This window comes from Colossoma macropomum, unplaced genomic scaffold (assembly GCF_904425465.1).
Source record: "Colossoma macropomum unplaced genomic scaffold, Colossoma_macropomum, whole genome shotgun sequence".
Taxonomy (NCBI): domain Eukaryota; kingdom Metazoa; phylum Chordata; class Actinopteri; order Characiformes; family Serrasalmidae; genus Colossoma; species Colossoma macropomum.
Window position 1 is genome coordinate 30,329,187 of NW_023494789.1, and position 18,094 is coordinate 30,347,280.

The 18,094-nt window shown below is 38.5% G+C and overlaps 1 protein-coding gene across 1 annotated transcript; it reads left to right on the plus strand.

Annotated features, from left to right (window-relative positions):
• The first annotated feature begins 7,586 nt into the window (after positions 1–7,586).
• Positions 7,587–18,090, plus strand: eno1b (enolase 1b, (alpha)). Its single transcript, XM_036570870.1, has 12 exons — positions 7,587–7,726; positions 11,008–11,096; positions 11,259–11,354; positions 12,563–12,621; positions 13,582–13,651; positions 13,857–13,990; positions 14,409–14,631; positions 14,729–14,926; positions 15,729–15,930; positions 16,799–16,907; positions 17,117–17,175; positions 17,717–18,090. Exons 2-12 carry the CDS (start codon positions 11,012–11,014, stop codon positions 17,781–17,783), a joined length of 1,302 nt encoding a protein of 433 aa, XP_036426763.1. The 5' UTR covers positions 7,587–7,726; positions 11,008–11,011; the 3' UTR covers positions 17,784–18,090.
• Positions 18,091–18,094: the final 4 nt, after the last annotated feature.

Genomic DNA, 18,094 nt, shown 5'->3' on the forward strand with positions numbered 1-18,094 from the left:
TATTTGAAAGTTATCCAGCCAAACAGCCTCTCACTGTTAAATACACAAACAAACACAATCAACAAAGAGGGTGAGAAATTGTGTTCTGCAATAATCTGCAAAGTGAGTTGGGGGAGTGAATCTATCTTGCCTAATGCATCTTCGTGTCTTGATCATTTTGCTTCATGCTCAAGTACATATTCAGATGACACAGACATTAAACTCTAATTCTCCTTACAACAATATGATGGTTTCATAACACTTTCAGTTTTGGTGAGTTTTTGCTTGTATCTTATGTGTGTGACAATATCTTACATATCTTACAAATGTGACAATATCAGTTTTGTCGTAATGTTTCTATACATTTCCAATAAAACACAAAGCGAGAAACAAATGTGAATTATTTATGTTAATTGGCCAAAGTTAATGGGTATGCCAGCCTTATATAGCCATATACCCCCAACATTACAAATAAAAATTGTATTTAATACAGGTAAACCATATGAGTGGACACATATGGAGAGAGTTCAACCTCAATGAACTGAAATGGTTAAATAAATGTTAAAGCAGCTGTTTACTTCATAAACAGAACAGCCCGTATCTTTTTCTGGCAAGGCCTTACATGCCTCTGGCTAAACATCAGAGTGTGCTATCATTGCAGGCATAATTTGTTTTTCTGTCCTGGCCATAGCTATGATACAAGTAGCCTATTGCAAAATCACAGGTTATGTAATTGTCTTTACCAGTGAAAAATGATTAACTTTTTTAGATTAACTGAATGTAGATCAGTGTACAGTTGTGTGCAAAAGTTTGAATTCTCCTGGTCGAATGACATGTTCTGTTGATTTTCTAAATGAAAATAAGTTAACACATCCTCTACAGGGAACAAACATAAATATAGCAATTATCTGTAAATTTGTGTGCTCAATTTCTATTTATTTGATAAGTTTAACATATTAGAAAAAAACATGAAATATAAAATGTGCAATATCATTTGCACAGGCTGCATTTTATGTTTTAATTTTGTCCAATATATTAAATTCCACAAATAAACAGAAATTGTGCATTAAAATGTGTTCTCAAAATACTTGCGAATAGGTTAAAAGATCACATAGACTCAACTGTACATCCATTTTCTTCAATCTCCGTCGTCTGTTTGACATTCTATATGCCAAACATGAGACGGAAGCTGTTGTCATCTCTCTCGATGCACAACGTGCTTTTGATCAGATTGAGTGGCCATACATGATGTATGTCTTAGAGAAATTTGGGTTTGGACCTATTTTCCTGCAGTGGATACAAATTATGTATAAACAACCAACCGCATCAGTTATTTCCAATCAAAATATTTTTTCTCCTTTCCCAGTATACAGAGGAACTCATCAAGGCTGTTGTCTTTCCCCATATTTGTTTGCTATTCTTATAGAGCCATTTGCTATAAGCATACGTCAGCATACAGAAATAATGCCTATCAAGATAAAGGGAAGTCTGCAATATATATCTCTGTATGCTGATGATATATTGTTGTATGTCTCCAACCCTTCAGTGTCCATTCCTCCACTTCTTTTGCTGATAAATACTTTTGGATCATTCTCTGGATTTACAATTAATTGGGAAAAAAGTGAATTGATGCCCATTACACAAAACGTGAATGTGCAGTTTTTACAGTCTACCCCATTTAAAATAGCTTACCACAGTTTCACATATCTTGGTGTTAGGGTAACAAAAAATTCAGGAGACCTGCTAAGGGTAAATTGGGAGGGAAAAATAGAGCAATTAAAACAAAATATTGACTATTGGAAGACTTTACCCATGTCACTGGCTGGAAGAATTAATGCAGTTAAGATGATGGTACTCCCACGGTTTTTGTATGTTTTTCGGACCATCCCATGCTTTATCCCACTCAATTTGTTCAAACAATTAGACTCACTGATAACACCATTCCTGTGGAATTATAAAATACCAAGGATATCTAAAAACATTTATGTAAACTAAAAGAAGAAGGTGGTTTTGGTCTACCTAATTTTAAACTGTACTATTGGGCAGCAAACTTAAATATTTTCTCATGGTGGAAACAAGGCCCGACAGACTTTACAGCTAACTGTCCTGCATGGTTGTCAATAGAAAGGTCTCTCTGCAATAAAACCACACAACCTGCCATACTTAACAGCCCTAATAAAGTGAATAAATCATTGTATGATGGGCATTTTATAATAAGCAGTGCTCTTAAAATATGGAAGCAGATCAAAACACATATAGATAGTCCAGATACATACCTGGATAGCCCCATATGTAGAAACCATGCCTTTCCCCCTGCTTTAAATGATATTGTGTTCACTCAATGGAAGGAAAGTGGGATAAAATGTATTAGGGACTTATATAAAGATGGTAAGTTTGCATCATTTGCTGAACTTCAAAGAATGTACAAACTCCCTGTCTCACACTTTTTTAGATATTTACAAGTCTGGGATTTTGCAAGGTCACATCTGACTAACTTTCAGACCATTTATCTACATAATACACTTGAAGAAATTAACCGATTTAATCCTTTGGACCAGAAGGCAGCCTCCAATTTTTATCGAATATTATTAGGACATATGAACACTAGTACAGAGTCAATTAAGCTTCTGTGGGAAAATGAGTTAGGAATGGAAATAGAAAACGATGTATGGGAGATCTGTCTGAAGAATATACATAATTGCTCAATAAATGTAACACATAATGTAGTCCAGTTTAAAACCCTGCATAGGATATACCTCTGTAAAACTAAGCTTCACAAGGTTTTTCCAAATATTTCTTCCTTATGTAACAAATGTAATGCAATGGAAGGTACACTGATACATTCGTTATGGGCATGTAGTAAGCTACAGACATTTTGGGGCAGTATTTTTAATTGCCTGTCAAAAGCATTTGGAAGGGACTGGAAACCTAATCCACTTTGGGCTTTGTTGGGACCAACCAATGACTCGGTAACTGTGGAGAAACATGAACGCCAGGCCATTCTTTTTAGTCTGGTTATTGCAAAAAAAAATATATTACAAATGTGGAAACAAGAGTCAGTACCAACATATGAAATGTGGATAAAGGAACTAATCAATGTACTGCATTTGGAGAAGCTGCGATTTTTAAACAATGAACAGTTAGAGCTGTTTGATAAAATATGGGGTCCTCTATTTGCCTATTTTGAAAAGGACCAAGACTAACCTGGTTCAACTTGTGAGATACCTGTTGTTGTATGTAATTGTATGTTTAAAAGCTAGATTGTAAGAAATTTATTTATTTATTTATTTTCCTCCTCCTGTACGATGTAACCCTCCTGTTACTAATTTTAAAATGAAAATAAATGCTTAAAAAAAAATGTGTTCTCTGTAGATAATGTGTGCTTAATTTCACTTAGAAAAATCAACAATTCCTACATTGACCAGGCGTGCCCAAACTTTTGCATATTACTGTAACTGTACAACAGCTTCTGTGTTAGGGTCAGTGCAACCCACAACGTTTATCACCTGACAACATCTGTCATTTTTCATGATGTTCCTCATGAGGTTTACTGACAGTGATGCCATGTGACTCATGCTGCATGTGTGGTGTTGATACTGTTAATACATTTGTACACCCCTACTGCACATACTGGACATACTGCATCCACAGGTTTTATAGAAGCTTCCCTTGAGGCATCCAAACATCTTTTATGGAACTCTGGGTCAAGTTCATGGTTCATCTAACCTGGGCCTGACTGGGCCTGACACACCTGCTTAGCCCTGGGCCTGGGCATACCATTCCACCAGTATAGTGGGTCGTCAGTGTGTCTCAAACTTCCATGAACCCCACTGCTCACTGAATCTTACTGTAGCTTTTCTGGTTCGCAATGAGTCAAGTAAAATCTGCTGGATGCTATCCATTGTTGGTAGATTTGTTTGGTGTGCAGTGAATGTCAGTGGTCCAGATAGCAATATGTGAAATAAAGTTTACTGCATCAGTGGGTCTTCTAACTATACACTTTTGCCATGCCACTTAGATTAGTCTGAATGTATTGAATCAGCCTCAAAGACTAAATTTTGCTTCTTTAGTTTTGCTCCTGGAGCTAGAAGGCTAATGAAGCTAATAAATAATGGAAGCTTAAAGCCACTGATTTGGTATTGTGCAAACTGCATGGCTTACTGATTGCACACTTTTCTGAAACTGACATATTGTTCTAAAAATAAATGTTGTTCTAAAATATATATGTTGCAGGTAAAAACAGTAGAGAAGAGCAAGGTTGGTTGGCGCAGTTTTCACTCTCTGCCGAATATCCCAGGCAGGTGCACCATACATTAGGACACCACAGCTGGTAACAAACGAAAGCTGACTCGCTTAGCTAAAAAATATAGACACTTTCAATGTCAGAAAAGATTTGTTAGAAACACTGCATTCATGAATTTTGCCAACCAGCCTCAACATGAGTTTTAATTTACACCAAATCACAAATATAAATATTCAATGGCAACCAAATAATGTTTTTGATTCATTTAAATGTTAGGAATGTTTATTTTGTTTATTTTTTTTATCATTGGCAAATATTGAAGAATGATAACAAGAAAGTTAAACCTGGACACTTTACCAATGTTAAATTTATTTTATTTCTTTCATTAGCTTATATTAAAATATAATAATTCATTATGAACAATCTTTTTCTCTGTACTGAATTAAATACAGTTAAAATAAGTTAAAATAACATGAAATTAAAAAAAAGATCATATTTAATACATTAAAAGATGGGTTCAAAGTTACGTTATTTTCATCTTGAGAGATGAAAATAACATCATCATGCTGCACACACCTAGTTGTGTCATTTAATATGCTGATGTTCATGACAATAGCTCTACACTTGGACAAGCCAGTGCAAGTGTCAAAATCAATGTGTCACTCAAACTCTCCCACATCTGGACACAACTCTGTATTTACTTCGTGTGAGCTAGTTAGTATATCCTTGGCATTGGCAAGGGATTTATCAAAATATTGTGGTGTCAGTGGTGACAAAGAGACTACCATTCTCTGTGCAAGGAAAAATGCTCTTTTATTGAACCAAGCAGAAAAGGCCACTGACCTTCCCAGAATAGCAGGAAGGCGTCTTCAAGCCATCTTGGCAACATTCACAACAACAACAAATGTCCTTTCTTAACAGAGTGAGGAGGCGCATACAGGCGCAGCTTTGCATGCCACACACCCTGAGCTCCTCTTGCAACGTGGAGCATGTGGCAGACACCACAAGATTGGCCCCCGGCAGCCCACAGTCCAAAAAAAGTCTCTGAGATGCTTAGGGGCATGTTACCCCCACCGTGGTTTCTCTGTGTCCGTTGTCCTGGCCAACACAAGTGTCACGGGGTGTACACTCCTTGGCAGCAACTGCCCCCAGTCCTCTCTCAGCACTATGACTTTGCTGCAGTGGCTCCTTGGTGCACTCCACTCCGGGTATGTCATCCGCCTCTAACCCTCAGCGTGTCAGAGCAAAGAAACAAGAGAGCTTTGCATCCTCCTTTTAAGAAAGGCAGAACTCCTCACAGGTCACCATGTCAAGTTCGGCGCTGCTGGGGACGATGATAGCAGCAACGACACTCTTCTCTGCTGCCTTTTACTTTGTCCACAAGCCACTGCACCATCAAAGCTGGCGAAAATGCTGGTCATGTGCTGCCCACAGCCTCTGTGATCCATAAACAGGTTCTGACGCTGTGTGTTCAGCTTCTCCTGTGTCGGCGGCTTCCCCCAGGGGGTAGGAAGGCCACACTGCCAGGCATGGCCCCAGCCACAACCAGCTTTACTTGTCCTTCCCGAGGTTGAGCACAACCCTGAGTGATAAAATGTCCAAATCGAGAATGCATGCATTCCATATTGGTGCGAGCCAGAATTTGTGCACTTGGCTTAGACCCCCCACTGCAACCAGGAGCCACCTCCTCCTTCTCATGTTGACTTAACTGCCAGTGACAGACTTGAGCTGGATGGTCATCACTTCCCAGTTGTCTAGTGTGCCACTCTCAGTTTGATGGAGCACACCTAGAAATAGCAGCGACACCGATGAGCCAGTGTCAATGAGGGCAGTGAGCCATTTTCTGTCTATGCAGTACTCGGCTCAAAGTCTGCGGCTACAGCCAATCTTCCCAGTGGTGTTCCCTCTTCCTGCAGTGCTAGCACACCAGTCGCTCTGTTGCCGCTTGTTCAGTGGCCACTTGGCACACCCTCTCCTGCTCAGGATTCCTCTGCTGCGTAGTATGTTGCTCGCTGCAGTGTTTGCACACTGAGGATGAGTTCTGCCCTCTCTGCCTCAGCGATGGCTGCTTGAAGGCTGACCGGTGTGGTGACGTGCACATGCCATCTCAGCTCCTTCGGCAGCAGTGCATTCAGGAAGTATCCTAATGCCAGCTTCTCCTGCACCTCTTGAACTCTGGGTATGATATGTCTGCCGAACCATCGTGCTCAGCTTTGCCGCCAGCACACTTATCCGCTCTCCCTTTAATCTCCTTCTGTCAGGGAGTAACTTCCAGACTGACAGCACTGCCGGCACCTGCCTGAACCACCACTGAAGAGCCATGTTCACCGTCACTAGATCATCATGTTGCCCCGCTGGCATGTCCACAAGCCCATGTAGCACTTTCCCCTCTAGGGCCAGGCACATGTATCACGGTGTCAGTTGCCATCCGGCTGTAGTCAGTACTCAATGCTCTTTTAATGAAACAACAGAGGAGGCCAGTGGAAAAACAGCCAGAATAACTTCCCTCTATGGTAGACACACAACCTAACTAAATCCACACCCCAACACAATAAAACCCAGGCAACACACACTTATATTAAACTAACAAACAGTAATACTAACGACAACAACAAGAAGAAACGCCCTTTCTTAGCGGAGCGAGGAGGCTCATGCAGGCACAGCTTTGCATGCCACGCCCCCTGAACTCCTCCTGAAACATGGAGCATGTGACAGATGCCACAATATAGCTGATTGTCATTTCTGCTAACTAGAATTAATATATTTATAAAATCTCTCTTTAAAACATTCTGTAATGTATTTGCTTATTTGTTTAACATAGAAAACTTTAAAGTTCCACCACCTAACGGAGTGTAACGTTCAGAGCTCTTAAAAAAATGCGGTTGTTGGTCAAGAATATTTTATTGGACAGTTTTCTGAGAGTTCCCTGTTGAGCTAGAGAAGTGCCAACCAACCGCTTTCTACGGTAGTAGCCATTTTGAAGCCTGGTTTTGTTTATTTTTGTGGATAAAAACGATAATTTTGCCCATTTTTACATATACCAGGGTGTAATATGGTGTCAGCAACCACACAAGCTAGTCTGAATGAGATGACTCAACAACTACACACCGTTTAAGGCAGGTGTGATGATTTAGGCATGCAGTTTAATGCTAATGGATGAGATATATGTGTATATCACTTTGCAGCACCAGCCTTGCAGCTCCAGTGCAAAATTAAAGAAGCAGACTTTGCACACTAAACATGTTTTAGCTGATCGACTATATCTGGTGCAAAGGGAACAGCGGGAAATTTGATTTTTGCCCTAACTATCGCTAATGCTAAGCTAACGAAGACTCCGACTGTGCCCAGCCCACAAATCTGACAGCAGGTGGCGCTGCGCTATGGTCAGCGCTGAGTTCTGAGCTCCCGAAGAAAACCTAGTGTACGACACACCCCTGGGATCAGATCAGCCGCAGAGCGCTCTGGTGTCCTTCAGCAGTGACTGGCAGCCTTTATTTCGCTAAGGTAAGAACTGCTGCATGATATATAGCATTATTTATTTATTTTTATCATTGGAAGAGCCGTCATATGAAGTGATTGTTTAGCTTCATCTGTGTTGAAGCGAGGTGGCGTTTTCTCCTCACTGCGTAGCTGGGTTGGCAAGGTAACGGTTACTCTGCACATCCTGCATCTCTGACTGTCTTATTAAGGTTGTGTAATGTATTATGTGATGTATCTCGTTTACTTCAGTAGTAAACTAACAGCATTTAGGCACATGGGGACCGTTTAGTCCTTCCGTCCTCTGTGGATCAGTTTAGACCGGTTTATTTTCAGGCTGTGGTATTGTGGATCGATTTATTTCGACAGTGGGACTCTATAGATAGTTTTCTTTCCAAACTGGGGCTCTATTGATAGATTTATTTTCAGACTGAGGCTCCATGGATCACTTATCTCTCGGTCTGTATTTCATTGTCCGTCGTTGGCATTAATATCTCGTGCGACCGAAATTTGTTCGCCTGTCCAGAGGATTAAACGCCACCATGTCTGGGAGAAGAGGTTTAGTCATAGAGTGCGACCGGACCGCGAGTAAGACAAATCCATTGAATGATTAGCCTTCGTGGACTAAGACTGTGTCCATTTGTTTGTTGCATGAGTCAGATGTGCTGTGCTCCAGACTCCTTTTGGGAGGGGGGAGTGAGAGGGTGAGGGAGTGTGTGTGGGTGAGTGTGAAGATCAGTGAGTGACAGCGCTTAATCGAATTAGTGCTTAGGCCTAAGCGTTGCCTGCAGGTACCGAAATAGAGAAGAGGCAGGTCTGTGTTTGAAATTGATATTGCTGATAGGGCTGGCTGATATTGATAAAATTCAAAATCAGGATATTTTCAAAAAATATTATGGTAGTTTTCATTTATGAAGGTAAATAACTATTATTAATAAAGCTAATGAGTTCTTTTTTGAGTACTGGCAGTTTTTCCTAAAAGACTGTCTTACAAACCTGACAGCTCGTTTTGATTGGACTATTTTGTCCAGTTTTCTTCTTTTAAATGAACAGGATACCTTACACAGTATTATACAGATTAAACAGATATAAAGCACATTTATAAAAAAGAAACCTATTATTTATGTAATGATTATGCATTTTAAACCATCTGAGACACCCAGTCAAATGGCACACATTGATTACAGTTAACTGTGAAGTCCTGGAAAAGCATACACATTAGAACAAAAAACAAACTGCTTGGTAAAAGGACCCTGCTGTTTATGGGCATTGTGTCATGGATATAATATGTTTATTTATAAATAAGATCTGACCATATATGACATGGATATAATGTTCTTTATCTTTTTAATATAACTTTATATATATGTAATATATTGCTCAGCCACAGATGATAGGTTTGTTTCTAAAGTTCAAATACTTGCAGTTTCCATTCAGTGTAGGAAGAGAACATGTGTATCTGACAGGTTAGAGGATTCCACCAAGCCAACAAATGTACAGGCTGAGCTAAAGCCCTTCTCAAACAATGACGTGCAAATATAACCCCATTTCCAAAAAAATCAGGGCGCTGTGCAAAATATGAATGAAAACAGGATGTAATGATGTGCCACTAACATGATAGGGTATAAAAAGAGCATCTCAGAGACGCTCAGAGAGAGTCTTTCAGAAGTAAAGATGGGGAGGGGTTCACCATTCTGTGAAAGATTTTGAGGGCAAATAATCTCAACATAAAATAGCAAAGAACTTGGGCATTTCATCACCAACAGTACATAATATCATTAAAAGATTCAGAGAATCTGGAGAAATCTCTGTATGCAAGGGACAAGGCTGAAAACCAATACTGGCTTACTGTGATCTTTTTGCCCTTGGGCAGCACTGCATTAAAAACAGACATGATTCTGTAGTGGAAAGCACTGTGTGGGCTCAGGAACATTTCTGAAAATCATTGCCTGTGAACACAGTTTGTCGCTGCATCTACCAATGCAAGTTAAAACTCCCACCATACAAGGAGGAAACCATATATAAGCAGGATCCAGAAATGATGCCGCCTTCTCTGGGCCTGAGCTCATTTAAGATGGACTGAGGCGAAGTGGAAAAGTGTCCTGTGGTCCAATGAATCAAAATTTTAAATTCTTTCTGGAAATAATGGACGCTGCATCCTCCGGGCTAAAGAAGAGAGAGACCTTGTTATCAGCACACAGTTTGAAAGCCAGTCCGCGATGATACATGCTGCACATGGCAGGGGTGACTTGCACATGTAGGCACCATTAATTCTGAACAATAAATACAGGCTTTTGAGCAACATATGCTGCCATCTATATGACATCTTTTTCAGGGAAGGCCTTGCTTATATCAACAAGACAACGCCAAACCACATTCTACACATGTTACAACAGCATGGCCCTGTAGTAAAAGAATATGGGTGCTAAACTGGTCTGCCTGCCGTCCAGACCTGTCACCCATTAAAGACATTTGGTTCATGATGGAAAGAAAAATGCGTCAGAGAAGACCCAGCTGAAATCCTATATCAAACAAGAATGGGAAAACATTTTACATTCAAAACTACAGCAGTTGGTCTCCCCAGTTCTCAAACGCTTATAATGTTGTTAAAAGCAGAGTTGATGCAACACAGTGGTTAACATTCCTGTCCCAACTTTCCAGAAACGTTGCTGGTATCAGATTCAAAATGGGCATATATTTTTCAAAACACAATAATATTTCGCAGTTTCAACATTTGTTGTCTTTGTACTATTTTCATTATAGGGTTTAAATCATTTGCACATGACTGCATTCTGTTTTTAATTTGCATTTTACATGTTTTTGGGTTGTATATAAAGAGGGTGGATTAAATGTTTTGATGAATGTTAGACCTTTTAATATGAGTGAAGAGATTTTAATGTGAGTTGTATATCCATACTGATTTTTACAATGTACTATAAAGAGCATGTGCTCATTTGCCAGTCACAGAATTGGCTAGTCTTAAATGCCTCTGGCTAGTTATTAGTGTTTTCCCACTCAGACAAGGATTAAAGTGGGCTATGATTGCAGGCTTAATTTGTTTTTTGTTTTTTTTTTTGTTTTTTTTGTGTCCTCGGTACATGTAGCCTATAGTATCTATAGCAAAATAACAGATTATGTAATTGTCCTTGTCAGTGGAAAAAAGTTAATTGAATGTTCAGCATTACAGCTGGCTCAGAATTCACTGTGACAAAATGTATTTGTGTGGTGTTAAAATAAGTAGACATTTATACAAACTGGTATTGTTAATCTTGTATTTAATGTTTTAATCTACTCCGATTCTTTTTCAGCAACATGTCCATCTTGAAGATCCATGCTCGTGAGATTTTTGACTCCAGAGGAAACCCCACTGTAGAAGTGGACCTTTACACGGAAAAAGGTGATTGCCCTCTTGCACAGTCTTTACAAGAGTATTGAATTGTTCAGAGCGGTGTTGACGTTAATATATTAAAATTGGTCTTGTGTTAAAATTTTGTTCTGTACAGTATATTTTACATTTATCTCCTTTTTACTTATCTTAACTCTGCTTTTTCATTTACAGGCCTGTTTCGAGCTGCGGTTCCTAGTGGAGCATCCACCGGCATTTATGAAGCTTTGGAACTGAGGGACAATGATAAGTCACGCTACCTGGGCAAAGGTGTGTAAGAGCACACAGACACATTTGCTGTAATGAATAACAAAATATTCTGAAACTTAATGGTGCTGACAATAAAATTAGGTTTATCGGTAGTGTTGTAATAGGTTAGACTTTGGGATTTTAAATTATATGATTTTATATTGTGATGTTATACATGATTTTATTTCTGTCTGAGAAACTGAATCGCATGTTATTGATAGAACTATTACCAATATTTAGGATGTCCTATAGGCATTTAAGCTTTATGTAAATAGGCAGGGAGTGCGGTAAGTCATGGATGAATGAGACATAACTGTTACACAGAAAGGCTTCTCACCTACAAAGTTGCTCTTTGGTAGATCTCACATTTCTCACCACAGTGGTATATTTGCAGTTAGTGAAGATTCTGTTTACATAAAGATTTCTTCATTGTCTAGTGTAAATCATGCTAAGCACTATTAATGGATCGTAACTCTTTAAATACTTTTAACACTGCCTTTACCCAGCCCCAGTTATGTACTGTATGTATGTGGAACATGTAAACATTTTACATTCTGTCTTTGTTTTGTTCCCCAATGCAGATTTTTTTTCTTTGTTTGTTTATTAGATTGGAAATAGAGGCTCATTAGATATACTGATTATTTATTGGGACCAGCTTTTTGTTACCAGGTAACTGTAATGAGAGTTCATGGAATTTCAGCATGGTGAATGAAAAACAAAATCTGTGTTCTGTTTAAGGATGATCATTTACAACACACTATTCACTGCATGCCTACTGATCTGAAATGCTGGTTGAGCATCTAGCCTTTACTTGAGTTGCAACTGACAGCAATAGACATGGAATGATTGATGGTGTGTTATACTGGTACTTGGGGTGTTGTATTTAATTAATCATCTTTAAGGAATCAGATGGAATGAGGTGGAATGGATTGAATCCTCCATGGCCAACTAAATTAGCTCCCAATGTGTGATCACTAAGCGCATGCAAGTGAAGAGGGTTGATGCTGGGATGTGCTTGTGACTGCAGTCATCCAGTTCACACCTACACACCTAGACACACCTCTAAGCTCTTTATATATCTAGGCTTTCTATGGCTACAGGCAGACTTTTGTAGTTATTATATATACATTATATATATCACGCATCATTTCTGCAACTGCAACTTTTTTCTTTCCCCCACTGTATTATCCAATGCTCTATTTAGTGCTTTGTTTATCTATGCACTCTAGGTGTCTCAAAGGCTGTTGAGCATGTCAATCAAACAATTGCACCAGCACTGATTGGCCAGGTATGTGATTTTTTTTTATTTCCCACCAAAAGAATATTTGCTCATCTTTGTTATTACAGCTACAGAATTGTGCAAAGGTCAGATACCATCCCTCATTTATTTGACGTAATTTTAGATTAAGTGCAAGTTATTCATTTTTTAGTGTGAGGAGAAAAAGCAGAAAACATTTATATAATATATTTATAAATTATACATTTATAAAATTTATGTAATTGTTTCTTTGTCTTTATTACAGCTTCCATTCTTTTCAGTAGACTTGCTTTCAGTTTTTAAAAATCCACAAGTCATATTTTTCCACACCTCCAAAGTTTAGTCTTAGAAGTTGGTTGCATTTTCAGACATTCAGTGATGTTGAAGTGAAGTCTGGTTTCTGATGTGGTCAGTCCATTTTTCTGAAAATACCAGCAGCTTCTTTGTTTGACTTGCGAGTTTTCTTTTTCCTTTTTTTTTTGGTCTACTTCCTTTTCTCAGTAACAGCTTTTTGACAGCTACATGTCCTTTGAGACCCACAGCATTGAGTTGTCTTCCCACAGTGGGAGGATGGTCAGAAACACCTGTGAATTGTTTCAGAACTGAAGCAAGAGTAGAGCTTGTTATTCCTTAACCCTCAAAATGAAAGCTTTAATTACTGTTTATCTGATGATGACAGTTTTGGTGGTTTACTAGGTCTTGTCTGATTGTTGGGAGTCCCGTCTTCTCTGTACCTTCTAATGATTTTTGCATGTTTACTGTACTGAATGTACTGTATGTTTTCACTTTTGTCCTTTGACTTTCTCTGTCTTTATGTAATTGGATTAACTTATATCTCCTCAGAAATATCTCCTGAAAAAAGTTACTAACTTGAATATAATGGCTATTTTGACCAGAAATTAAAAGCATGAAAGGTGGTCACTGACTTTTGCACAGTATTGTATGTCCTTTAGAACACAAAACAATTTTTTTTCTTTTGCTCTTTTCTAGGGATTCTCTGTAGTTGAACAAGAGACAATTGACCAGTTCATGCTAGAACTGGATGGAACAGATAACAAATGTAAGCTGTGCATGAAGTTACATGGAACGTGCTTGATTTGCTCTGTTTTATCTAAAATCTGTGTGACACTCATATGAACATTTAAACTGTCTAAAGCAAAACAGTTGGTACTGATCTCAGATAAGCTACTACAGAATAAACCAGGGGTTTAGGAGTTAAATGTGAAGTCTTATCTGTCTGCATGTCCTTCCCTTTCCCATTTCAGCTAAATTTGGTGCTAATGCCATCCTGGGCGTGTCCCTGGCTGTTTGCAAGGCAGGAGCTGCAGAGAAAGGTGTTCCACTGTATCGCCATATTGCTGACCTTGCAGGAAACCCAGAGGTCATCCTGCCAGTTCCGGTGAGGAGAGAGATCTGACACACTGCTGAAAAGAAAACAGTTTTTAATTGTTTAGATATGCATGCTAACGTTCCAGAGATTGAAATCAGTGTTTTTAATAATATACAACCAGTTTAGTTGCACATAAACTGATTCTAATATGTTTGTCCTGTACAACTTTACAGGTTTCAGATAATTAGCAGGAAGCTGTAAATAAAATGGAGAACTTTTAGATGTATCCAGAATGGTGTATGGATCTGTAGATAATTGTAAAATGAAAGTGGTGAATAAATCTTGAGGCAGATAACTTAAAAAAGAAAAGAAAAGAAAAGAATTGGTTACATATTTGCTAATTCGTATCAGGTAATACATGTGAATATTGTGAAATATTTACAGCTGCAGTTCCTAAATGTTTTCCTGACCTGCTGTGTTCCTCAAGGCATTTAATGTGATAAACGGTGGCTCCCATGCGGGTAATAAGCTGGCCATGCAGGAGTTCATGATCCTGCCAGTGGGAGCCAGTAGCTTTAAGGAGGCCATGCGCATTGGTGCTGAGGTCTACCACAACCTGAAGAACGTCATTAAAGAGAAGTACGGCAAGGATGCCACCAATGTGGGGGATGAGGGTGGATTTGCCCCAAACATCCTGGAGAATAAAGAAGGTAGTAGACATAATCACAAAAAGTGCTATTGTAGCACTGTGTATAATGCTAAATTAAAGCTGATGAAAGCTAACTGCAATATCTCTGTGTGCCAAAGCACTGGAGCTTCTGAAGAGCGCCATCAGCAAAGCAGGATACACAGATGAGATTGTGATTGGCATGGACGTGGCAGCATCAGAATTCTACCGTGATGGAAAATATGATCTGGACTTCAAGTCACCCGATGACCCCAGCCGTTACATCAGCTCTGATGAGCTTGGTGAACTTTACAAAAGCTTTGTGCAGGAATATCCAGGTACTAGAGCTTTAATCAGGCCTGAAAGTTTGATCCAAACCCATATATTCTGAGAAGTTCTTTCCACAAGTTTTTAATCTTGAATGTGACTGTAGCCCAACAGAAATCTTTGAACCTTACTGAAGGCCGAATAAAGCTCCACATTCCTAATCGTAACATCTGTTCAGTTTCTTGATAGTGAGTGACAGTGACAGCGGTAATCAGATTATCAATAAACAAAATTAAAAGATGTAAAAAAAATTAATTATCAGCAAAATATTTGAAAAATTTTGTAAGAACTTAACATGAATAATCCTGTTAATCCTCTCCTGTCAGGTTCAGTCAGATATTTCAAACTCTGGCATGTACCCACTATTCTTGCTGTGCTAAACCCTTAGCTCAGAGTTGTTGATTTTGCTCATGCCAAAAAAATGGATAATAAATATGAATCAATTTATCACTTTATTTAAACTTTAGTCTTAATTTGTTCAAGGGACCCATATCATGAAAAAAAAACATTTTATTTTTTTTTTTAAATAAAAGGGTGTGATATAGTATGAAAAAATGTGTGAAACAAATATACCATTCGCTCCTCACTCCATACAGTCTATAGGTGGAAACTAAGCAGCAAAAGAGCTATTTTGAATTCATTGTTTTTGTGATCTTGCAAAAACCAACACATTTATTTATATATTCACCTCTTCAGCCTGCTACAGTTTTGCTCTGCCCATTCACACTGAAGTTATAGGGAGTGTTTAATTCAAGAAAAATGTAGGATATGAGCCCTTTAAACTTTATCTTTTTTTTCCTTCCGTTTTCCAAGTGGTGTCCATTGAGGACCCGTTTGACCAGGATGACTGGCAGGCCTGGACTAATTTTACTGGCAGTACAGACATTCAAGTAGTGGGAGATGACCTGACAGTTACTAACCCCAAACGCATTTCCAAAGCAGTGGAGGAGAAGGCCTGCAACTGTCTGTTGCTCAAAGTGAACCAGATCGGCTCTGTGACTGAGTCTTTGCAGGCGTGAGTCCAAAGACCATCATTATAAATCATTATCATTTCTTGAGTTTAGGTTTAGCAGTTGCAGGAAGAATAGGCATCAACTTCTTAAGGGAGTTTTATATTGATAGGTTGTATGGAGCTAGATATGGTAATAGGCAAATGAAAATGATCTTATTAGCATTCTTGCATAACTGTGTCAACAGCATGCCATACTGTGTCGTGACTGTACAGTTACAAGGAGCTACTGGGCCAGATAAAAGGCAGCGTGTTTCATTGTCTCCATATACATGATATTGCACTTACATTAATCAGTTACACAATTTTGGACAGACACATTCTTATTGTGGCCTTTCTTGTATGATTTATTCAAAACAGAAGAAGAAATAAATCAGTATTATGCAAGATCACTAAATTACTTTGGAACATTTACAACTGTACCAGCCTGGCTATAACTGCCAAGTTAAAAATGCTCTGATTATTACCAAACATTATTTTTAAATGTAAGTAATTAAGCATCATTAGGATTTTTATGGTTGGACTTGTAATGATAACAAGCTGTGAAAGACAGATTGTGTAAGCTGCCATCTGTAACTGGGCACAGAATCTGAATAAATTGAATGAATATATTGCAAACAATTGCATCATTTTATGTAGAAACATAAAAACATCACAACCAAAATACAATTTAAGAATTTGAATAAGTACATCTTAATAGAGTACTGACCCATTTTACAGTACTTAGAATCAGAATTTGGGATGATGTATCGCAGTACAATATTTATGTCAATAAGCATTTTATACATTTCGATGAAATATTCCAAAATAGCATGTGAAAATTTAGATAATGCTGTAAAGTGTAGACTCTGATATACACTGTATTTTCCCTTAGCTGTAAGATGGCCCAGTCCAGTGGCTGGGGTGTGATGGTGAGCCATCGTTCAGGAGAGACAGAGGACACCTTCATTGCTGACCTGGTGGTGGGCCTGTGCACTGGACAGGTACGAAGTGTTGTAACCTCTACATAGACTCCGTTTAAACTGTCAAAGGGGCCATTTTGCAAGATTTGCCGAGTTGTGACACAGTTTGTAAGATCATTTGGCAACAGTATGTGTTACCAATCTAATGAAGCTTGCAGAATTACAGAGACAATAAACCAGCTTGATTCACATGTACAATGACATTTTTTCACTTTTTTTGCCTTCTACAGATCAAAACAGGAGCACCCTGCCGTTCTGAGCGCCTGGCCAAATACAACCAGATCCTCAGGTGTCTATACTTAACATATTGCCACAAACACTTTGTAAACATAAAGCATGTAGATATGACCTGTTGAACCATATACACATTATATTGGATACATTTGTCTGATTTGTAAGCTAATAGATGACTAGATTGATATCTGTTTGTCCATCGGTTTCCACATAGTTCACAAGCCATTAAGTGCAACTCTGAAGACATCTGAGCTTCTTTATTTTTACCTCTAAGCAAATACTGACCATCCCACTAAAGTCTACGTTGGCACCTTAACCTGAAGTCCACAACAAATCTTCGCTTGACAAATAGTTCCTTTGTGATCAATTAGGTGATAAAATGTTGCATGTGAAATGTACATAGCATTGAACCTATTTTCAGTCATTTGATTTTAGTGAGCATCAAGCAGTTCACTCTCTCCCCGTTATTTTAGGCCAAAATTAGGCAGCAATTATTATACTAAATGTTGTGTATCTTCTTAGACAGTGACACCAGATAATGACAATAATATGAAACTAATTACTTACTAATTATGTCTTTCCTTCTTTCTATGCAGAATTGAAGAGGAACTAGGCGATAAGGCTCGCTTTGCTGGGAAAAGCTTCAGAAACCCACTGAACTGAGGCTGAGCTGCTGAATACACTTCAAATCAGTTAGCGCAGTATACAGTAACTTGTATGCTTGCAGTCCATACAGTAAAGTAGAATGTATACCTATAGAAAGAAATATATTTATTTGACAGCCTTGTCAGAGATGAGAAAAACTACTGAAATAGGAAATATAAGCATTATTTATTATTGTGGTCAAATTTGCTGATGATTGTATTTATATAGAGCTACTTAAATGTCTGTGTATTTGAGAATCCTGTGGATGTGGCCGTGGATAGGATTAAATAAAAGTTTACCTCAGAAACTGAGCTTTTTGTGTCAACATG